At 47.2% G+C, this 24486-nt stretch overlaps 1 protein-coding gene across 1 annotated transcript in view; it reads left to right on the top strand.

Annotated features, from left to right (window-relative positions):
* The first annotated feature begins 315 nt into the window (after positions 1-315).
* Positions 316-24486, top strand: part of si:ch73-211e3.1 (neurogenic protein mastermind) — a 64361-nt gene continuing 40190 nt past the window's right edge. The window contains exon 1 of the mRNA XM_020043575.2: positions 316-727. Within this exon, the coding sequence (XP_019899134.1) occupies positions 677-727 (51 nt within the window). The 5' untranslated portion in view covers positions 316-676. The remainder of the gene's footprint in view (positions 728-24486) is intronic.

The raw sequence follows: 24486 nt of genomic DNA, 5'->3' as shown, positions 1-24486 counted from the left end.
CCTCTTTGTGTTGGAGCAGATATGTGTGTCACTCTCTTTATCGCTCATCTGAGAGACCTTCCCTAGGGGCAGGCGCGAGCACACACAAACACAAACACACACAAACGCACATGCACACTGACGAACACACATGCATACAAACACAGAGACACACACTAACAATTGCCCTCTCACACGATCCCTGTAAGTGGGAATGTCCCCTTTAAGTGCAGCGAGGCGAATGGAACAGCGTCGTCTCCTCCTCTCTTTGACGTAGGACTTCTTATCAACCTATCACTGAGCTAAACCCCGCCCCCACACAGCCGGGAAAGCGAGCAGCTCGGGCGAGTAAGTGACCGACCCGATACTAGATTGATTCTAGACGTTGTATCATTACGACGAATACTGCAATAGAAAGGATGAACTTGTCTTCTACTTGAAAGGAATACGATTCGCGTTAGCTTGGCTGTAGTAGCCCTTTAATTTGATACCTGTCGTCTTCTATTCATACCTCCAACTTATCAGACAAAGACTGTGAGGCGACTTCGTTCTTTTTCCTCAAAGGTTGCCTTTAAACCTTTCCCTTGTTTTTTGAAGGACCTTGTTGGTTACATTTTTTTTTGTTGTAGTGAGATATACCGGACAGCAAAGTGGATTTAACAGGAGCGTCGCCGCCGTCCACCATCCGTTCTCCAAGATGCTATTGGTGTCTCCGCGGCTAGTCGACACACCTCGCATGGAGCCTGTAGTAAGTGAACCACCTTTTCTAGCGTTCTGATAATCACTAGTGCTAATTTGAGGTAGGCTGGAGTGTGTGAGAGGCTGAGCAGCACGACAGCTTCTGTGCGTGTAATGTGCTGTCAGTGTGCGCGAGTGAGAGATAATGGTTCGGGTTAATTAATTGATGGGATATTACACCTGATAGCTGGGTTCCGTTATTAAAGTGAGACAAATCAAATGGTTTGTGTGTGTCTGCGTTCATATGCTGCGGTTTCATTTAATAGGTGTTTAGGCTATTCAGTGATGGCATTTGTAAATTAAAGAGACGGCCCGCCTCTCTTTGTGTGTTTTGTGACACATTGAGCTTGCGACCTGGCCGACAAAAATAAAATCACTAGCCTAAATTTGGTTAGGGAGTAGGATTGATAAATATCCTACAGACGACATAGATTAAACGGCTATAGATGGAGTATTAGCCTACAATAAAGATTACCGCTTATCCTAGGTCGCGGTGTGTCTCACGGAACACCAGCCTCTCGGGTGTTCTAGCACATCATTCAGTGGAAGTTCCGTGAGTAGCTACTCTATTATCGGATATGGTGTGGTTTCTCGGTCGTGCGTCAAAATCGCAACAGAATAACAATTTCCCGGGAAGAGCGTGTGCGAGGACTCCGTCTAAGGCTACTTGTGGCGATTTAATTCAATAGACTTACTGGAGATAATAGCGGCTACAGTACTAAGCTACTACCACCCCTCTAGACGGAGAGTGGCTCAGTGGCTGACTGCTGTTGCCCGCTGTTCAGTTCCAGCTCCAGCTCCTCAGAAAAGGCTTCTTCCCTTTTTTGATAGCAAGTAAAAACCTTTGTGTTCCCATGCTTGTCTGAGCGAGCAGTGAGCGCAGGCGCTAGGCTAGGCTTCAGTGTCTTTCTCCTCTCTCCCTCCCTCTTTCTTTCTCGGATAAAGTCAAGCCAAACCCACGCCTCTCTCTCGGCGCACCAGCATGCGGTCTCCTTGTAGGAATTAAAGCCCATTTATGTGGCTTCTGAATCGGCCGCGCAGTCAGCGGGCTACCGCTCTGTAACAAAAGAGCGGCTCTATAGAGCTGGGTCAGAACGATGCTTTGGTGCAGGAGAGGCTATTTAAATATTACGCTACAGGGCTACTAGAGCCTATTAATGATAATGTGTGTTTGTTTCCCTCCCCCTTCTCTCTCTCTCTCTGATACATTATTTAACTGCGGTGTTAAAAAGAAATGTGTGTATTAGAGGGGGAAACGATTTACGCACCATGTCAGATGGTTGGTTGCTTGATGGCTTGATGCGAAAACATATTGACACAGATACACACACACACACACACACAAATACACACACACACTGTGACTGGGCTGACCGGAGGATTAAAAGAACTGCTAGAATACATAATAAGATTAAAAAAACATGCCGTGTTTGTGCGCGAACGTGTTCGCGAGTGCCCACGGAGTGCGACTCCACAGTCCCTAACCCTATAGAAAGCTATTATTGGACTGGTTCGATTGGCTCAATTCACCAGATCCCCAACACCAACGTCTCCGCACCGCAAGTGCTTCTATCTGGTTTATCAAACAATCCATTTTTGTGTGCCTATACGAAATTCATTTTTTGTATTTTCTAGTTTTATTGACAGATGATACGAATATGAAATTGGGTAGATGGATGAGAGCGATACAGTTCAGAAAGTGAGTGGCTGAGCTGGGTATCGAACCACATGTCCCAAGGGGCATATGTGGTCTGGTGGGCGGCAGCGCTATACGAACAGCAGCCCTGGTTAATAACGTCGCCTTTAATAAAGTCTGTATGCGACGTTTAGTTGTGCTTGAGTAAGGGTTATTTCTTTTGATTAGTTGTCAAAACATGCTGACGGTCCATGTTGCTTTACCGTAGAACGGATCAATGAGGGTGTCAGCTCAATTAAACTAAACGGTGGAATGAAAGCAAGCAGTCATAGTTGTGATTTAAGACTGGATACTACCTCTCTCTATCTCCCACTCTGTGCCTCCCTCGCTCTCTTTTCCCTTTCCTTGGCTTGACACAGATTTAGTTAATTTCCGAGACCGAGCTAGTGCCTCTAAATTTGCTAGGCTAGTTATTTCCTCTTGTTAGTTGATTGCTCAGTCTCTCCCCTGTGTCCATTTTCTCCACATCTCGCTCTCGCTCTCTCTCTGGGTCTTTATAAGTGATATATAGACTCATATCCTGTCTATGAGAAATACAAGTAAGTACAGAGGAAAGGAATGAAAAAATTTCGACTAGTCCTGTTAGCCTCGGGCACATGTAATACACTAGGTAGTGAACAGAGTGGCATTTGGGACACGGCAACAATGTGTGCATGGAGCAGACTAAAGCATGGTGGGCCAATGATGCAATTTGTGATCTAACGGATTGGAATGCAGCCGGGTGAAGTGGAGTTTGCGTGTGCGTGCGTGCGTGTGCGTGCGTGCGTGCACGCGGTAAGAGTTGCGAGCAGACCTTGGAATGCTCGACACAGACTGAAGAATCCTCGTCTCTTCAATGTTGTCTCGCTTTCTTGCTATCTTTCTCCGGCAGTCTCCTGTACCATGTATCTCCTACTGGCACGGACAAGCACATACACATTTATACACACACACAACTCATCAATGCACTCTCCTCTCCACTCCGACCTTCAGTGACCTCTGTCAATACGCACTAATGGTGTTAAATGACCATTGAGAGACCCACTCACACACTCACATACAGACACACACACAGAGTCGTTCAGCTAAATCAGTCTGCTGATCACAGATAGGTCCTATTCTCTATGTCTAACTATTTTCTTGTAATGACCAAATTAGAGTCGGTTTCATTTACATCCGTCAATTCTAACCTAGAAGTTGATGACTCATGGACTTTCCTGGTTTGATTACGGTTCAAACAGCGCTATAATGAATGTCAGTGTTTGCAGTTTTTTTTGCGTGTGCGTGCATGTGCATGTTTGTGTTTTCCAGTTCCACCTGAATATTAAACCAAAATTAAACCTTAAACCTTTGGAATGTGAAACAATTACAGTGTCTGTTTGTGTGTGTGTTTGTGTGTGTGTGTGTGTGGGGGGGGGGGGGGGGGGGGGGGGCGGGGGGCATTGGAGGTGAGACTGACATCCGTATGACTTTAGGCTACTTTTCTAATTATTATTTTTTAAATGGGGGAAATAGCCTAATTAGACAATTATCATAATACTAATAGGTTATTAATAATGAATGAATTGAATACAAACGCATTAACATTCAGGTGCCGATCGGCTGTAGTAGGAGACCGTCTTGGCCTATATATTTAGGGTTTCTGATAGCAGTGTACCATACGGTTACCCACGGTGATAGGCTTTCCCCTCCGGCTCGGCTGCCGGATCCCACTGTTCGCCTCAATTTGAACTGATCCGCGGCCAAATGAGTCAAGCGCTTTGAAGTCTACTGCCATAGACAGACTCCTCCGCCGAGGAATTTGTGTGTGTGTGTGCGCGCGCACGCTTTCAGATCTAACTCGTTCAGCTTATTGCCAACGGTTTCTCAGTCGACGGCGGTGCCCCAAACCGATTCACGCATGCTATGCTTTTCGATGAACTGCGGACATAAAAGCGAACGCTGTTTAGGCGATGCGGTTGACAAATGGGACGGTTCTGTAACGTCAGGCCGGACCGAACTAAACCAAACGAGAGCGAGTACGGCGTAACCGTTGGGAAAACGAGGACTGGTCTCTCCCACCTCAAAGTTTCGGCAACCAACAAGAACAATAACGATTTTAAAAGAGGAGATGTGGGAGGAAGAGTTGTCTTTCATCTGACCCACAGTCTCTAACGATGAGATCACGTATGTAATTGTGTTTGAAGAACAAGAAGGAATTTAACCCTGGTGAATGCGTATCACGCATGCGTGCAGACCCCCCCTCCCACACACAGAGACACATGCTTGTTTTTCTATGCTTGTGGGGCCTAAGAACTTATCCTGACCCAGAAACCCATGTTCCCTATTCTCTAACCTTAACCTAAATAACCTAACTTTTAAGCCTAAACAGAGTCGCTCTCTAAAACCTTGTCCATATACCTAACTGGCAATGCCTGAATTTATCCCAATTCTAACATTAAACTCAAAGTTGTTTCCCTAAATCTAAATCTTAAACTGGAGACTGCATTTTCCCAAGTGGGGACTTTTTAATTTCCACGTTCAGGTCCCCACAAGTACACTTGAACCTTGATCACATACATACACACAGAAACTCACCCAAGCACACACACACACTTAAACCTACATGCATAAAGACACACAATGAACCCTAAAATGGCTTTGATGGTTGAAAGAACTTCTGTTACACTCTGAGACTCTTCTCCAGATTGACTTTGTATCCGCGCCCCCTTAGAGATACCTTGCCCTTTACAGATGACGTGTGTGTGCGAGCGCACGTGCGCGCGCGTGTGTGTGCACGTTCAGTGATAAACAGCCATTTTTGCGCAAAGGATGAAAGGGGGGGATGAATTTCTGCTGATCACCACTGCTGTGCCATATGGTGACTCCTCCAGAGAGCTGGAGATGAAGATGGGGGTGACTGGCGGGGAGGGAGGGAGGGAGTGGGGGGGGGGGGTGGCACGGCCTTGAGATGCGCTGGAGAGAACCAGCTGTTTATTTTCCCCTGCTTCTTTTAGTTGGAATGAGAGGGGGATCCTTTGAAATTGTACATGTGGGACCGGTGTTTGTTACACGTTTCACATTTCGTCTGTCACAAAAACAGGATGAACGTGGCGCTGACCGTTAAGCAGAACGCCCACTCGCCGATTCCCTTGCGACGGTGCAACAGCTATATAAACCAAACAGAGTTATAACAACATATCGCGCTGTGAATACACTGTGAATACACTGTGAATACACTGGGGCAGACAGTGTCCTGTACAGTATTTACAGTGCGTGTGTGAGTGAGCAGCGGGATGGAGGGGGTGTCAGTTCTGAGCATGTGCGGTCACCTTTCACCCACCTGCTCCCTGCCGGCCCTGCCTGTTGACCCAAGGTGGGACTGGAGTGGTGGAAGAAGGAACACGGTGGCATTTGGAACGTGCTCTCTTTCCAACGGAGGTGAAACGGCTTCCTGTCTGACTGGAGGGTTGTGCTTCTCACTGTTTAGCCCCTGGAATCACACACCTCCCTCTTATCAATGGAGTCCAATTACTTGCGAGAGAGGGGGAGGGGTAGAGAAATGGGGGAATTAAAAAGGGAGAGAGCCAGGGTGGAAAATAGAGTGAGAAGGAGAGAAATAGGGAAACATCGAAGTAGTGAGAGAAGAAGAGAAGGGAGAGAGGGAGAGCCATTGCGTCAGTCAGAGAACCAGGAAATAGGACTGTTGCCTAGGGACGGAATCCAAACAGGACACACACGGCAACACGAATTACCAGGTTATCTTTTTTTCCCATGACTCTCTGCGAAGACACGCGCACACACACACACACGCACACACGCATCCAGAATCTTTCACACCTTAGTACAAATCCATAGTTCATAAGTTAGGCCTCGGAGCAGGCTGGAGAGCACGCCGACACAAATTATTCACACACTAACACACTAAGCTCACAGGAATTGTCTGTGATGCCTTGGACCCCCACCAGTCTCTCCCTCTCCATACCTCTGCTGTCTGTTGTCTCTGTTGTCTCTGTTGTCTCCATACCTCTGCTGTCTGTTGTCTCTGTTGTCTCTGTCTCTCTGTTGTCTCTGTTGTCTCCATACCTCTGCTGTCTGTTGTCTCTGTTGTCTCTGTCTCTCTGTTGTCTCTGTTGTCTCCATACCTCTGCTGTCTGTTGTCTCTGTTGTCTCTGTTGTCTCCATACCTCTGCTGTCTGTTGTCTCTGTTGTCTCTGTCTCTCTGTTGTCTCTGTTGTCTCCATACCTCTGCTGTCTGTTGTCTCTGTTGTCTCTGTCTCTCTGTTGTCTCTGTTGTCTCTGTTCTCTCTGCTGTCTGTTGTCTCTGTTCTCTCTGCTGTCTGTTGTCTCTGTTGTCTCCATACCTCTGCTGTCTGTTGTCTGTTGTCTCTGTCTCTCTGTTGTCTCTGTTCTCTCTGCTGTCTGTTGTCTCTGTTGTCTCCATACCTCTGCTGTCTGTTGTCTCTGTTGTCTCCATACCTCTGCTGTCTGTTGTCTCTGTTGTCTCTGTCTCTCTGTTGTCTCTGTTGTCTCCATACCTCTGCTGTCTGTTGTCTCTGTTGTCTCTGTCTCTCTGTTGTCTCTGTTGTCTCCATACCTCTGCTGTCTGTTGTCTCTGTTGTCTCTGTTGTCTCCATACCTCTGCTGTCTGTTGTCTCTGTTGTCTCTGTCTCTCTGTTGTCTCTGTTGTCTCCATACCTCTGCTGTCTGTTGTCTCTGTTGTCTCTGTCTCTCTGTTGTCTCTGTTGTCTCTGTTCTCTCTGCTGTCTGTTGTCTCTGTTCTCTCTGCTGTCTGTTGTCTCTGTTGTCTCCATACCTCTGCTGTCTGTTGTCTGTTGTCTCTGTCTCTCTGTTGTCTCTGTTCTCTCTGCTGTCTGTTGTCTCTGTTGTCTCCATACCTCTGCTGTCTGTTGTCTCTGTTGTCTCCATACCTCTGCTGTCTGTTGTCTCTGTTGTCTCTGTTGTCTCCATACCTCTGCTGTCTGTTGTCTCTGTTGTCTCTGTCTCTCTGTTGTCTCTGTTGTCTCCATACCTCTGCTGTCTGTTGTCTCTGTTGTCTCTGTCTCTCTGTTGTCTCTGTTGTCTCTGTTCTCTCTGCTGTCTGTTGTCTCTGTTCTCTCTGCTGTCTGTTGTCTCTGTTGTCTCCATACCTCTGCTGTCTGTTGTCTGTTGTCTCTGTCTCTCTGTTGTCTCTGTTCTCTCTGCTGTCTGTTGTCTCTGTTGTCTCCATACCTCTGCTGTCTGTTGTCTCTGTTGTCTCCATACCTCTGCTGTCTCTGTTGTCTCTGTTGTCTCTGCTGTCTCTGCTGTCTCTGTCTCTCATGCCCGCTGTAGGGATTGGGTGCATTCTGTCTCTGCATGTTGTCAACCACCCGGAGCACCTTGACAACTAAGGCTCTTCTGTAAGTGTAAATGTGCTTCTCATTCTCCTCTCCCTCTCTCTCTCTCTCTCTCTCTTGTTCTGTCTCTCTCTCTCTCTCTCTCTCCGGTCAGCGGGGGGGCTGGGTTGCACTCGTTGCTAATTTTATCCCTGCATTTATAAACATCAGAGTAGCAGATCAAGGACTTTACACTACCTAGGCTTGTTGGCGTGTCTGTGCGCGCACGCGTGTGTGTGTGTTAATCTGAATTCTGATTGTGGAACAGGGTGTAATTGTTATCTTGCTGTGTTTGTAGCACCCCTGTTGCACCATTCACCGCCCACTCACACACACACAGACACACACACTCACACAGACACTCACACAGACACACACACACACACACTCAGACTCACAGACACTCACACAAACACACACAGACTCACACTGACACAAACACAGACACACACCATGTTGGAGACTTTCTCCATATGACTGGGACCTAACTTGTGGTAGGAGCTGTGATGAAACTCTCTGCAACTGCCTCAAGCAGCAGGGTGATCACAGCAGACCCACTTCCACACAAGAAATTTGTCCGGTCGTTTAAACGTCTGTATGTGAGTGAGATCTGGGGCGAGGGCTGTTACACATTAACAGACCGGGGCCGGGTGAAAGGGTGGACCGTTAAGCCATCAGCTTTGTCGCCTCCACTTCACATGTCGCTTTTTACTTCACTTCACTGTTTACCAGACGTTTCGGATCCCACCGAGCCCTTTGGACGAGCGTCAGATATTGACTTGAGGCAGTGAGACCTTGTTGGAAGCAGACCGGATGGAAAGAATGGAAAGCAAGAAGAAGTGAATGAAAGAAGGAGAGAGCTGGGGAAAGAGGAGAGACATGGGTTTCATTTGGAATTGGTGTTTTTGTGTGTGTGTGTGTGTGTGTGTGTGTGTGCATGTCTGTGCATGTCTGTGCGTGTGTTTGTATCCAGTGTGATCTCTCTGTGGCCCATCGAAATGGAAGAGTCTTAAATTATTCATGTGTAGATGGAAATGGATGGGGAACCATTTTCTTTATATATTTATTTATTTTAAATTCATTATTTATAAACAAAGAGACTGTGCTGCTATTTATAGGAGGTACACATACTGCTTTTCATATATAGCAAATGGGACGGCAGGTGTGTGTGTCGATGTGTGTGTGTCAATGTGTGTGTGTCTCTGTGTGTGTGTGTCAGTGTGTGTTTGTGTTAGTGTGTGTGTCAGTGTGTGTGTGTGTGTCAGTGTGTGTGTGTCTCTGTGTGTCTGTGTCAGTGTGTGTGTGTGTGTGTGTGTGATTCTGTGTGTGTGTCTGTTTGTGTGTGTCTGTTTGTGTGTCTGTTTGTGTCAGTGTGTGTGTGTGTCTGTGTGTGTGTGTCTGTGTGTGTCAGTGTGTGTGTGTGTCAGTGTGTGTCTGTGTGTGTTAGTTTTCTGGTGGATAGAATGCTACATGCATTCCTTTCACAGAGAACAGGGTGGATATTCAAAACAGAGATTTCCATTGTGTCTTACCCATTTATCACGTCACCCACAACTCCCTCCCTCTCTCACTCTCTCCCCCTCTCTCGCTCTGTTGTTTATAACACTCAGACATTTCCCTCAACCTTTCATGTTGATAAAGTTGCAGTAACCTGGCCTTCTGACCCTGTGTATACGTGTGTGTGTGTTGTTTGTGCTCGTGTGTGTGTGGAGGGTCACTATCCAGTGTCACACACACACACATTCAGTAACAGATTGTGCCAGCGAGCCCATTGAGTAACCTGAGATCTATTAATGCTTTACCATTACTGGTCTAAGCCACTGCGACAGAGTCTGGTTACACACACACACACACACACACACACACTGGATTCGGGTTCAGCCTAGGATTTGGTAATAAAGTTAATTGATTAATCGTCGTTCAGGAACCATTCCACTTTAGCCTTAATAGCCTAATGTAGAGCTCTGATTGGAGAGTGCTCCGACGAATCACTTCAAGGCTATTATTAACACTTAGAGGCCCTCATCTCCAACACGCATATTCGGCTGGAGGGTGGGAGGGAGGGAGTGTGGGGGGTGAGGCAGTTGTGAGAGGAATTTTAACTGACCAATCATTTCCTGGGACGGCTGACGATCTGCTGCCTGCCTGTCTGTCTCTTGCTCTCCCTCTGTGTCTCACACACTCTCTGCTGGTAGCGTACCACACTGAAAGGAGTCGTCTGTGTCTGAGTGTGTGTGTTTGGTGTGTGTGAGCTCGTGCCTGACATGCATGTGTTGGATATGGATGGCTCTTCTTGCACTTACAGCCTCGCTCAGACAACCATCAGCGTGTGTGACATCTCCAGGCTGTAGAGAGTGTGTGTGTTTTGCACAATGAGGTCTTGTTGTGAGGAATGTCTCTGTATGAATCACTGTATCTGGTGAGGTTCCCACACAACGCAGCGTTGTCACACGCGCTCCGTTACATAAGCATAAAGTAGTCAACACAAAAGGGCTTCGTCAACCTTGAGGTACTTGAAAAACCACGACTTTAACAGAAACAGCAATATCAAGAAAAGCAACAATATAAACAACATAAAAAACTAGAGTATCAAAAAAACTACAATATCACTAAAAACATCAACAAAAACAACAATATCAACAACATCAACAAAAACAATATAAACAAAACCAACATTATCAACAAACACAGCATTGTCAACAACAGCATCCAACAAAAACTAAATTATCAACAACAACATCCACAAAAACAACAATATCAACAACATTGAGCCGGGCTCAGTTCACCCTTCCTCGTTGCTGCGTTGTTGATATCATTTGATAACGGTTTATGATTTCTCAATGTACTTTTACTTTTGTTGTTGATAAGTCAAGACGTCGTGTTTAAAACCTAGCCTTCCTTGTGATGTACTAATTTAAGAAGGTTATATCGAGGTTACACCACAGGCCCTAGGGTGGTGTGGCGAAAATCATTTTGATTTGTGGACTTTGACCCCCCCCCTCAGATCTGGTAAGCAGGTATAACTCCAGGTATAACTCCAGGTATAACTCCAGGCCTTTCACAGTGCGATTAATGATGAAGATGGATCCGGTGTTTTTCCAATCAGGTCGCATTTTGTCTTCCTTTGCTCCTGGACAAAAACCATGGCAATCCACCGCGACCACGTGCCGTAGCTCTACTTATTCATATTCATAATCATTTAAAGACACACCCACAGGACCAGGGAAAAGCAGCATGATTGGACAGTGACTCCCGGGGTGGGGCCGGCTTTATGCATGTTGGTGAGTGTGTAGTCCTGCCCTGTGCAGCTGGAGGCCTGGTTCCAGTCCCCCCAGTCAGTGGCTGCTAATGTTCACCGTTATTACATCAGTGGATCACCGTGGGTTGGAGGGAGACTAGTCAGCACACGTCTCAAATCCACATTCCAGCCCGTGCGCATTTCTTCTCGTGAGCGAACGGGCTATAAATACACGTTCCCACGCCGTTTACCCCGGGGCCACGGGGACAGAGCGCGCGGCGAGCTAGACTTCACGCAGCTGCTGTTTGCAGGCTAGTCCCGCAGTCGGCCGGCGTGAGGAATGGGCTCGTTCCACGCGCGCTACGTGCTGTCGAATCGCTAATGTTCAGGTTGGGGCTGCAGCGTTTGTGTGAGAGGTTAGGCCTGGTGTCTGGCAGCGGTGAGGAACGAAGCAGGCCTCGAATGGGATTGGAAATGGGCTCCCACAAATGCGTCCTCGTCCGGCGTTTGGTCGCCGGCTCTGTGGTAACAGCGCATCGCAGCGGTGTGTCGGGTTTACGTGGTCGTGACGGCCCGCCGGAAGCCTCGTTCATGCTGATGTTGACATTTCAAAACAGTCCAAAGTCCGGGTTAATGGGTTGACCATAAGCTGCTGTATGGTCAAGGGTTAGGTTTTGGAGAAGGTCAAGGTTATGTTAGGGGCTAGGGTTAGGAAGGTTACATTTGGGTTAAAATAAGGGTTAGGGAAGGTTAAGTTAAGGGTTATGGTTAGTTAAGAGTTAGAGTTTAAGGCAGAGACATTACAAGGATCTCAGATAGCAGTAACCCCCACTCATAGCCAAACTAAAATCCTGCTTCCTGTCATACAGGACTGTTTCCCACAGTGTGTGAGTGTGTGTGTGTGTGTGTGTGTGTGAAGATCTCAACCTCTTCTTACACACTACATTAAAGACGAGAGGAAACTCTAAATCATGTTCCCTCTTTTCCAATCTCTCTTTCCCTGTCTTTCTTCCTCTCTCTCTCTGTCTTTCTTCCTCTCTCTGTCTTTCTTCCTCTCTCTCTCTCTGTTTCTTCCTCTCTCTCTCTCTGTTTCTTCCTCTCTCTCTCCTCCCTGGTTCTTTCCTTGTCCTACTGCACGAGTTTGAAAAATAATTTCCCGGAATTTTCCAAAGTGGGAGACAGGAAAAACAGAGTTATGTTAAGACAGATAGCGCAGGAGAGATGAGAAGGAGATGAGAGAGACCAGAGAGATACGTTGTTGGGACCGACGAATAAGACGTCTTCACCTCCCCATGGAAACCACACAAAAGAGCGCACATCAAACGAGACAGCTTTTAAAGTAGATGAGAGATACGACTCACTTCAAATGATTTCTCCCATGGTGGCGAGGCATTGCAGATGACACACACACAGTTTCTCAGCCACAGACTTGATCATTTTGTAGGCTACAGAAGCTTTAGTCATTTGTTTTGAATAGAGGCACTGTTACACTCACCACTTTACGTTCTCCCTCGGATTTTCTATCTCTCCCTCTCTCTCCCTCTGTCTCCCTAGTTCTCCCTCTCTCTCCCCTTTCCAAGACAAACATGGGTTCAGCCAGACTGGGGCTCCGCTCGCCCCCAGGACCAGAATTCCACAGCTACCCTGGAGCCAGAGAATTTATATACCTCCTATATCTGCCTTACCGCCCTACCTCCCTCTCTCCCCCTCTCTCTCTCTCCCTCTCTCCCCCCCTCTCTCTCTCTCTCCCTCTCTCTCCCTCTCTCTCCCTCTCTCTCTCTCTATCTCTCTCTCCCTCTACCTCTCCCTCCCTCCCTCCCTCTCCCACTCTCTCTCTCTCTCCCTCTCTCCCCTCATCCTCTCAGCTGAATTGCAACTAAACTGTTTGGGGGGGACTAGAGGAGAGGTAATGGGGGAGTGTTGACTGTATTTTTCCAGACATGTTGCCGATGTGTGTGCAGGAGTGAGGTGAAAATGGATCGGCGGCAGCCGCGTCCTCGCCGTTTGCACGCTGGACTGGCCAATCCCTCCCCGTTCTCATTCGAGCTCTTTTCTCCAGTCCAGCTGTTCCTGGCCCGACTTGCGCGCGCACACACACACACACACACACACATACACTTTCCTACATCAGGACCCGATCAACAGCAGCACTGCAGACACAGCTGCTCGGCATGACATCACCCCGCGGACTGGTGTGTGTGTGTGCGTGTGTGTGTGTGTGTGTGTGTGTGCATGTGTGTGTGGGTACACGTCCACGAGCACACCTGATTCCTATAGCTCCATGAAGCCAGACCTATCCCAGAATGTTTCTGGCCAACAGTCGTCCACACAGATGGCTCTACACTGAGCTGCCATTTAGGCATCGCATTCCCAAATTTGATATGCCTAGATTCTTGAGGAGAAGAACAAAACAGCATAGAGAACAAGAGAGAGAGAGAGATACAGATACAGACACAGGGAAGAAGAAAACAAAAGACAGATAGAGACAGTGAGAAAGCCATCCTTATTCATCTTTAGTGAACCTGGGACAAAACATCTCAGAACCAGAACCCCCTTAGCTATGAAAAAAATACTGTTAAAAATAGAATACAGCTAAATATTTAGCTCCCGCTTTCCAGTTAAATACAGATGTTCTGCCAAACTGGGTCAGCCCTCCGAACCACCCGATCAGCACTTCCCGTTAAGTCTGACCGGTCCCACGCCCGGATCCGAGTGTGGCCGGCCCGTTCCGTGCGCGTGTCTGGTGAGAAGTGGCGCTGTTATGTTTGCAGTGTGTCGCTGTTTCCTATAGAGCTGGCCCAAAGAAATTGGTGCAATTATGCAGCATTCACGCGGGACAGGCAGGAGAGGAGCTGAAAACAGCCCCCCCCTCACCGTCCTGTTAGGGCCGCTCAACTCCTCCTCTCTGAGGAATGTGTCTTTCTAGGTCCCAGTTATTATAAACACTTTAAACATAATGTGCCCTCCCACTTTACCTATCTCTCCAGCTGTCTGTCTCCTCAATCTCTCTACACATCTGTCTGTCTGTTTCCTCTATCTGTCTGTCTGTCTGTCTGTCTGTGTGGTTGTCTTTCTCACCTCTCTGTCTCTCTCTGTCATTCTGTATCTGTCTGTCTCTTGTCTGACTGTCTCTCTCTGTACTTCTCTCCCTGTCTGTAATCTCGAATGAATGCACAGACAGGTCTGTGTCTTGGCACATCATTATATATATATGTGTAAGAACTCCACTTTAAGGTCTTAGGCATTTCAAGGGTTGGACACACACACACACACACACTCTGTGGCTGACCCCCTGAAAGACGTTGGTCCGGCAGGCCGCTTGCTGAATAAGAAATCAAGTGGCTGTGTGTTAAACCGAAACCTGCAATCAATAAGACGCTGATATAGCCTCAAGGACACAAACACACACACACACACACACACACAAAAAGGTCTCAGTGGCGCCATTTTATGAGTGTGTTAATTACTGTGACGTTTTGAGTTGTGGTTAAAGTCATGTGATTCATTAATTAGGGACGGAGAAAGAGAAGAAAGGAGGAGAAAGAAGAGAGGAGACAGAGTGGACTGGAAATGACCGTCTGCTTTTATTCCTCTCTCTCTTTCTCGTCTTCTGGCTGTCCATCGGTTTGCGATTCAGTCAGTGATCAGAAAAAGGTGTGTGTTTGTGTGTTTGTGTGTGTGTGTATGTGTGTGCAGGCTGTAGGACAAGCTGCCTTCGTGCCTGACACACACTTGTAATGGAATGCCATTAGTCAGTGGACCAGCACATGGACACACACACACACACTCACACATAAGCAGGTACTCTCATGCTTGTGTGAACAAGATGTGAAAGGTTGAGTGAAAGACGGACTCCTAAATGCCCCCCCCTTCTAGTACCCTACCCCTGACCAGACACATAGGGGTCTGGTTTGAAGTAGCAGTCTTCCTAAAGCATAGTGTGCAACTTGGTACTCAAACAGAGGGTGTGCCAGAAGAGGGTTCTTGACACTTTTCTATTCCCTCCCTCCCTCTCACTTTCGTTTCTTTCCTCTCGCTCACCCTCTTTCTTTCTCTGTCCATTTCTCTTCTTTCAATCCCTCTGTATTCTACCTTTGTGTTGGCTCTGCATAATCAAAGAGGGGGATGGAGTGAGAGGGGGGAGTTGAGGGAGGGGTGGAGTACGGCCTTGAAGCAACATTCCTTTAGCTTTGGCCAAAGCTCAGAGGATGGGGAGAGAAAGGTCGAGATGGAGAGGGGAAGAGCGAGGGAGATGGGGAGGGAGACAGGGAGAGAGAGGGAGACGGGGAGGGAGACAGGGAGAGAGAGGGAGACGGGGAGGGAGACAGAAAGAGAGAGGGAGCAAGGTCGGAGAGCTCATTTTGAACTAGCTCTTCTGACGGCGCCTGCTCATACATATTTTATGAGCGCTAACACACACACTTAGAGGCTGAGGTGTGTGTGTGTGTGTGTGTGTCTGTGTGTGTGTGTGTGTCTATGTTCAGAAGAATCTCTACAGCAACAGTCTTGTGCAACCTCCTCCCTGTGGCCTCTTGCTCTTTCTAAAATATGTCTTCTTGCTCTCTGTTTACCTCGCCTTCCCTCTCCCTCCATCTATCTTTTAAATGTCCAGGGCTTTATTGGGAAACATTTGTTTGATATTGCCAAAGGATGTTGACATTTCTACCTTATCTATTTATCTATTTATAGTTGTATCTATCCACAGTGTTTTTGGAAATGATTCAGACCCCATCACTTCCTCCACATTTTGTTGAGTTACAGACTTCAGTTATAATTGATTAAAAATGTTTTGCCTTCAGTCTGTACATAGTACTTATAATGACCAAGCAAAAACACCTTTTTTGAAATGCGTGCCAATTTATAAAAAATAATGTGCAGAAGTATTCAGAACTTTTTCCATGACACTCCAAATTGAGCTCAGGTGCATCCTGTGTCGTGTGATCATCCTTGAGATGTCTCTAGAACTTGATTTGTTCTCCTTTGGCAAATTCAATTGATTGGACATAATTTAGAAAGGCACACATATGCCTATATAAGGTCCCACACTTATAGACAAGCACCCAGAGCAAAATCCAAGCTATGAATATCAAAGATAGAATTGTGTCATATCATATATCTGGGAAAGGTTTTGAAGAAATGACTAAGACATTGAAAGATTCCCAGGAGTACAGTGGTCTCCATCATTGTGAAATGAGGATGTTTGAAACCACAGAGTCTCTTCCTAGTACTGGCGGTCTGGCCCAAATAAGTCACTGCCCAGAAATGTTTTCATGCAGAGACGGGACACTGTATCAATCAGACTTATATGGTGGAGTGGCTGGACAGAAGCCTGAATGCTAAGCGTAATGACTGGCAAAAATAAGGAATCTCATCACCTGGGTAATAAGATCATTATGGCAAAGCATGGTGGCGGAAGCATCATGTTATGGGGATGCTTCTCAGCGGCAGAGACTGGGGGGACTGTTTATGATTGAGGGAAGGATGAATGGAGAACAATACATAGAAGTCCTCGTAAAAAAACGATCCAGAGCACACACGACTACAGTTAGGGGAGAAGAGGATGTTTCAACCCAACATCAACCCCTAAGCACATAGCCAAGACAACAGTGGAGCAGCTTTGGGACAAGTATTGGAATGTCTTAAAGTGCCCCTGCCAAAGCCCGGGCTTGCACCCAATTGAACATCTGATAGCCCTGAAGATTGTAGTTCATTGACGCTCCCCATCCAATCTGACAGAGCTTGGGAGGATCTGCAAGGTAGAATGGGAGAAACTGCCCAAATCCAGGTAGAGACATACTTAAGAAGTCTCAAAGCTGTGATCTCTGCCAACAAAGCTTTTACAAAGGACTGAATAAAGGGCCTGAATACTGTACATGAGAGATATCTATTTTTTACATTTTTGTTTTGCAAACTGGCACAAATGTCTGAGAATGTGCTTTCTCACCAAAGAGTGGAGAAAGTGAAGGGGTCAAAATGATTTCTGTATGACTATCACTGTATAACTGTTGCTGCTTTCTATCCTGCTATCACTACTATCAGTATCTATCTATCAAATTCTATGCTCTACATCTATCGATCTATCTATATATAAATCTATCAATATCTTTCTATAAGCTATCTGTCACTTCTATCTATTGCTACTATCTGTCTACTGTAGAACTATCCATATCTTTTTCTATCATATCTATCTAATCTCTCTGTCTTTCAGTCTGTCTGTTTTTAATTTGCCAATAAGCTGTAGTACTGGGCATTGAGAGCAGCCTGATCTCCAATGTGATGGTAAAGAGACTAGAAGGACAGTGACAGATGGAAGGAAGAGAGCTGATTGGCTAAGGAGTTGATGAGGGAGGAGCTGTAGAGCGTGGGGCCGTTCCAATGAGTGCAGAGCCAGAGATTATTATCTCTCTTTATTTTCCCTTGTCATTCATATTTTAAGTACTTGCACATTTTCACAACACTGTACCCAGCTAATCATATAACATTTAAAATGCCTTTAAAAAGATTTTAATGTAATGTTTAAAAACATTTCTTTACTAACTAATTCCAATATTGTTATTTTAATTGTATCTTTCTTATTTTCCACTTGCTTTGGCAATGTAAACAAACATCTACCATGCCAATAAAGCTATTTGCATGTAATTGAATTTAAAAGAAAATGAGAGAGAGAGAGAGAGAGAGAGAGAGAGAGAGAGAGAGAAAGACTGTGTACAGAGTATGTGAGCTAATGACAGGGAATCCTTAAACTAACCTTTTGGATAACACACACACACACACAGACAGCTCGGGTGAAGAGTGATTCTAAACAGCTGAGCTTGTTTCCATTGAGCTTACTTTGGCTCTCCCCGCTAACACTTCGCCAGCCTCTTAACCAGAACCAAACACAAGCAATACACAAACACAGCATACACACACACACACACACTGCTGTCCTTTGAGTGACTCCTGTCCTGTTACCTCAGGGAGATCCCCTCTCTAATGTACTCACAGAAACAGGCCCTGTTACCCGGCTAGTGTCTCTGTCTCTCTGTCAGTCTCCCTCTCTGTCTATCCTTCTCTATCTGTCTCCCTTTCTGTTTGTCTCCATCTCTGCCTGTCTATCCTTCTCTATCTGTCTCCCTTTCTGTTTGTCTCCATCTCTGCCTGTCTATCCTTCTCTATCTGTCTCCCTTTCTGTTTGTCTCCATCTCTGTCTGTCAATCCTTCTCTATCTGTCTCCCTTTCTGTTTATATCCATCTCTGTCTGTCTGTCTATCTCTATCTGTCTCCCTTCCGGTCTGTCTGTCTATCTCTATCTGTCTCCCTTCCGGTCTGTCTGTCTATCTCTATCTGTCTCCCTCCCTCCCTCTCTCTACCTGTTTGTCACTGTCTCCATCTCTCTGTCTTTCTGTCTCATTTAAACGGTCTGTCTTTCTCTCTCTCTCTGTGTTTATATCTCTCCCTTTGTCAGTGTCTATCTCATTCTCTCTGTCCGTATCTCTCATTTGGTTTCTCTCTCTCTTTCTTCCCTGTCACTTCTATCTCATATCTGGAGAGTCCAGATGCAGTATGTTTGGAGAATATCAATGTGTGTGTGTGTGTGTGTGTGTGGCATATCTGTGAGTGTGTGTTGAATGGAGGCTCGTTAACATGGATCAGGGATCTGTGTTTTGCAGCTTGTCTGGTGGAGGCCTGGTGTGTGTTGACAATTAGCCGTCCATTGAAACGTACCAGAGACCCTTTATAAGATATGATGTAAAGGCCCTGGGTTCCAGCTGAGATAGTTACATTTAGCCATTTCAGTTACATTTTAGATTTCAAGTATTCTTACGAATCCAAATACAAGTATTATGTTATTGTATTCATGTATTGTAATTAATGGAATTATTTTCATTTTCAAATGAATCTCCTTTTGACCCTAGATGTGGGCAATGTGCTGTATACAAATTAATTACAAATGTTTTTTATTATATTTGTCATGGTATTAATCTAATTGTCAGACCCTAGCCTTTTGGTTAGAGCATGAAACCGAAATGTGGCTAGTTCAAATCCCCGAGCCCGCAAGGTGAAACACCCGTGCCCTTGAGCAAGTCACCTAACCGCAGTTGCTCCCGGGGGCAAAAAAGCAGTGGCCAAATGTATGTATTCTATTCTGTTGTATCATAATGATCAAGTATATTGTGTGTGTGGACAAACCTGCTGAAGAACATGCATCGCTAAGATCAGGCAACAGTGCAGGTCAAGGATGTTCTTTGTGTGTGTAGGGAGAGAATCACATTAACTGCATCCATCCGGTCTCACAGCAACGTAGGTCTATATAATAGGACTGTAATAGCAGTTTCAGTGTGAGGATCTCATTGGCTCCAGCTAGCCGAAGGCATCCCAAGACTCATTTGCATACGGACCTCCGTTCAAGTCTCGACATGATCTTAAATATGCCCTTTCATAGCTATACTGTCTGTGAGTGTGTCTGTGAGTGTGTGTGTGAGTGTGTGTGTCTGTGAGTGTGTGTGTGTGTGTGTGTGAGTGAGTGTCCCAGTGCACTGATGGTAGTTGACAGGCAGAGGGCTGAGTGAGGTGGCTGGCTGGCAGGGGGGCTGGAACTAGGTCAGGATACACACACACACACACACACACACAGGGAGCAGCCCTGGGGCACATAGTCAGCACACACCCACTAGTATTTTACGTTTCGACAGTGTTTTTAAAAATATATTTATCAACCGTCTAGAATTGAACTGTGTGTGTGTGTGTGTGTGGTTTCAGTGGGTGTCCATGTTCCTCCTTCTTCTCATCAACCGACAGTGGTGTAAGTTGTGTGTGTGTGTTTGTGCTGGGGTGAAAGGAAAGCATTGGTAGGACAAAGGACAAAGAACACATGATACACAAACACACACACATTCTACAGAGCCAATCACACACACACACACCCACACACACACACACTGTACAACATTCTATCAGGAACATACACACACACACACACACACACACACACACACACTGTACAACATTCTATCAGGAACATACACACACAGCGCCTCACACTCATTGACAGACAGAAAAATAGGTCCACGGTGGGAAAACAGGACCATATGTGTAATGTAATAGAAGTCGTGTGTGTGTGTTTGTGTCGGTCAGTGGTGTCACCAGCATCCGCGAGTTCCAGACCACATGATCTCAGACGGATAGAATCGATAGTAGAGGATGTGTCCGGTGGTTTATGTCCCGTGCTGATGACATCACAAGGCAGGGACAGGCGACCCTGAGGTCAGAAGTCAGATCGGCGCTAATGGCTGCTACGTCTATGATGTCACTCCCGACGCCAGCGTCCCTCAGATCGCCTTCATTCATCAGTCCCATGTACTGTTGCCACTATCTGTTTCCTCCGCTAACCTGCGACCTTGGGGATCATCAGAGACAGGCGATTCGTCGCTCTCCTCGAAGACCTGGCCCTGCCTGCCGGTCGTGCCTCACCCTCGTCCGTCCCAGAGGGGGGTCGTCGTGGAACCGTCTGTCCTCCCTGCGTCATGTCGTCACGGCGAGCTCTCAGGGCATCAAGGTTTCGAAGCACCAGGCTCTTGAGGCCTATTGCCATGGCTGCGCCCACCAAAATGTGGCGCCTGAGCCGGTCGGGGAACTCGGGGGCGTGCGTGTGTGTCTGTGTGAGAGACCAATTGAAAAGAATGACAAAGAAGGACAAGGAGAATCTTAAAAGGGAAGGAAAGAGACAAAAGATGAACCTAGGAAGAGGGAGCGAGGGATGGAGAGAGAGAGAGAGAGAAGCAAACAGCTGAGCTCACTACCGTCACAAGGCTGCAGGTGGAATGAGGGGGTGGGGTGGGGGGGGTTTCAAACAAAAGGCACTGAGTTTGGCCGTCTTGTCCCCCTCCGACTCTCTTTTTCCTCCCCCTCTGTCCTGCCATGTCCTCCCTCTCTCTCCTCTACGTAAGGCCATATCCACATTTCATTTCTCATCTCTCTTCTTTTGATGGACGAGCCCTGGCAGAGCAGGCTGGAACAGGAGAAATGCGACGGACAGGAAACGTAGCGCGAGTGAGTGTGCGTCTCGGACGCACTTCTGTGAATTATCAGACTCCGGCTAAAAGAGGACATCTCGGGAGCCGCGAACAAAGATGGACAGTCAGATGTTGGCAGAACAGTTTGTACTCCGCGTTTGGACCAAAGCTAAGACATGTCAACAGGACTGCTGTTTCAATTCTCTGCCTCTGGATATAGTTGTTTCCTGGCTCGGTTAAAGTACTTGTATATCTTGGTGTCTTTGTATCTTTGCTCAGCAAAGATAATTATATATATTGGTGTCTTTGTATCTTTGCTCAGCGAAGGTAGGTGTACATCTTGGTGTCTTTGTATCTTTGCTCAGCGAAGGTAGTTGTACATCTTGGTGTCTTTGTATCTTTGCTTAGCCAAGGTAGTTATATATCTTGGTGTCTACGTATATTTGCACAGCAAAGGTAGTTGTACATCTTGGTGTCTTTGTATCTTTGCTTAGCCAAGGTAGTTATATATCTTGGTGTCTACGTATATTTGCACAGCAAAGGTAGTTGTACATCTTGGTGTCTTTGTATCTTTGCTCAGGGAAGGTAGTTGTACATCTTGATGTCTTTGTATCTTTGCTCAGGGAAGGTAGTTGTACATCTTGATGTCATCGTATTTCTGTAATTCTGTCGCTAGCCACAGTTGCTACATCGGACAGGATTACCCCACTGCCCTGTCCTTAACCCTGCCCGTTTCAACATTAGGTGCGATTCTGTCATGGTCATGCAGCCGAAACAAACGCGCGCCTTAACGCATCCACACACACTGTCACACACACACGCACTCGGTCATGCTCGGTCCCGCTATGCGGGCAGACATAGTCCAGGTTGATGTGATTACGCTGGCTCGGCGCCAGGCGTAAAGGGGAATTCAGGTGAGATCATCGCTCCAGCCAGCTCTGTTCTGCGCATTCCCTAATCCCAATCCCATCTTATGGTCCTGGGTGGCCCACTTGGCGAGAGCATGGCGCTCACGTTCCCGTTGGACGTTCGTACAGAGGACCTGGCCAGCGGTGTTGCTCTGCATAGCTTTGGCCCACGTTCTACGCCAGTCTACATGTTGTGATTCTACGTTTGGACGTCAGTGCGATAAGCCGTCCTCTTCCTCTTCTCAATCTGATGTCGCTGTAGCTGCCACTGACAATTACGGCCGTCGGCGAACCAGACAGCTCTAGCAGCAAACCAGGAAGCAGACACGCTGAAACGTCACAATTTGAGATCAAAGTTTCCGGGCCCAATTCTCAGTTGATCTGGGGGAGGTAGTTGACGGTAGCTGCTGGCCAAATGCACTCGCGTTTAAAATAACCTCTCTTATGTCCATATTTTTGGCCACTTATTTGTTGTTTTATACAAGTGGGCGAGGCAGAGTTCATAGGCAGCGGTGATGTTCCTCTACGCCAAACGAATGTTGAGCCAAAACGTTTAAAATGGGACATCTAGAGTGACTCTGCGTCACTCACCGTCACAGCAGTTAAATGGGAGGTTGTGGGTTTACTGGTCTGAAGAGATTAAAGACTGTAGGTCGAGAGAGAGAGACAGACCAACAGAGAGAGAGAGATACAAGCCTACAGAAAGACAGAAACAGCGAGACAGAGGGTGAGACAGACAGACAGAGAGTGAGACAGAGACAGACAGACAGAGAGTGAGACAGAGACAGACAGAGGGTGAGACAGACAGACAGAGACAGACAGAGAGACAGACAGATGGTGAGACAGACAGAGAGTGAGACAGAGCCAGAGACAGACAGACAGAGAGTGAGAGAGAGACAGACAGAGAGGGAGACAGAGACAGACAGAGGGTGAGACAGACAGACAGAGACAGACAGACAGAGAGACAGACAGACAGACAGAGAGTGAGACAGAGATATGAACAATGGGACAGGGACTGACTTATGGAGGGTTGACTTACTTACTTCCTAAACGAGTTCTCAGACTAGCAGCAACCAAACACTGAGCAAACATAATCCACATTTAAAGGGATAGTTGAGGATTTCGGCAATGAGGCCCTTTACGTACTTCACTGTAATCAGATGAACTAAGGGGGGGGGGGGGGGGGGGGGGGTGGGTGTCTCCTTGCAATTTGAAGGGAGTGGAAATGGGAAGTTCATGATTTCAGCTAGCACAATGACGTGAACTATGGGGCTAGCTGTTCACGTAGACCTTCACTCAATCAGCTAGTTCGCACCGGCGTCCAAAACGACTCCTTTCATACTGGCACAGATACCAGTGTTCACCTACTTCAGTGGAGGTATGTATGGTGCTCCATTCCCAAAAATGTTGAACTGCCTCTTTAACAATCACCATAACAACACACCAACCAGTTACATAAACAGCTAATGAGGAATCTACATCCCCCTCTCTCTTTTCTTTCTTTCTCTCTGTCTTTCCCTACCCTCCCCTCCTCCCTCTGCCCCCCCCCTCATCGTTTTGTATATTTCGGTTGGCTGTGGTTGATAGTATACAGTACACCCCCCCCCCCCCCACACAGCCCCGCCCCCTCCCCACTCTCCGTCTCAATGGCATGAATGGAGTCCATTATGGTGGAGGGGATTTTCCTTCATCGCCCGGGCAACCTGTAGAACTCCCGTATTATGGGTTGTCCCTCAACCTGGAGGGAGATGGGGGAAGAGAGAGAGACAATGAGAGCAAGAGCAATGGAGTTAATGAAAGAGAGCGGCTGGCCGGTCTGCCTGTCTGTCTGTATGTCTGTCTGCCTGGAAGGAAAGCATAGACAATGGCCATATCATCAGAGCAAGCAATGTTTAAGGAGAGGGACGGGGGGTGGGGAGGGGGACTTCCTCTAATGTGTAATTTAGCCCGCTTGAAACAAAGACTCGCTCCTACATTATAACACATACGCGCCCACAAAATATCCCACTATCCTAGTGCACACACGGGTTGATCAGGACGCCGTGTGACCGAACATCCTGTCTGTTCTGCAAGGGCCGCCCCCCCCCCCCGACCCCGTGACCCGACCGAGCAGACCTCTGTGTGGCTCCCATCCGCGCGTTCCGCCGAGTTTTGCTTCATCACGTGTCCTTGCAGAGATCGGCCGTACAGTTGAGGTTTTTTAAGGCTAGTGAGAGAGAGACAGAGAGAGGGGGAGAGAGAGAGGGAGAGAGGGAGAGAGAGAGAGAGGGAGATAGAGATAGAGAGAGAGAGAGAGAGAGAGGGAGAGAGAGGGGGAGAGAGAGAGGGAGAGAGGGAGGGAGAGGGAGAGGGAGAGAGAGAGAGAGAGATAGAGAGGGGGAGAGAGAGTGAGAGAGAGGGGGAGAGAGAGTGAGAGAGAGGGGGAGAGAGAGTGAGAGAGAGAGAGAGGGGGAGAGAGAGAGTGAGAGAGAGGGAGAGGGAGAGGGAGAGGGAGAGAGGGAGAGAGAGAGAGAGGGGGAGAGAGAGAGGGAGGGAGAGGGAGAGAGAGAGAGAGAGAGAGGGATGGAGGGAGAGGGAGGGAGGGAGGGAGGGAGAG

The sequence above is a fragment of the Esox lucius genome, chromosome 24 (assembly GCF_011004845.1).
Source record: "Esox lucius isolate fEsoLuc1 chromosome 24, fEsoLuc1.pri, whole genome shotgun sequence".
In the NCBI taxonomy this organism is placed as follows: Eukaryota; Metazoa; Chordata; class Actinopteri; order Esociformes; family Esocidae; genus Esox; species Esox lucius.
Note: the sequence above shows the minus strand (reverse complement) of the source record. Positions and strands in the feature narration are given on the sequence as shown.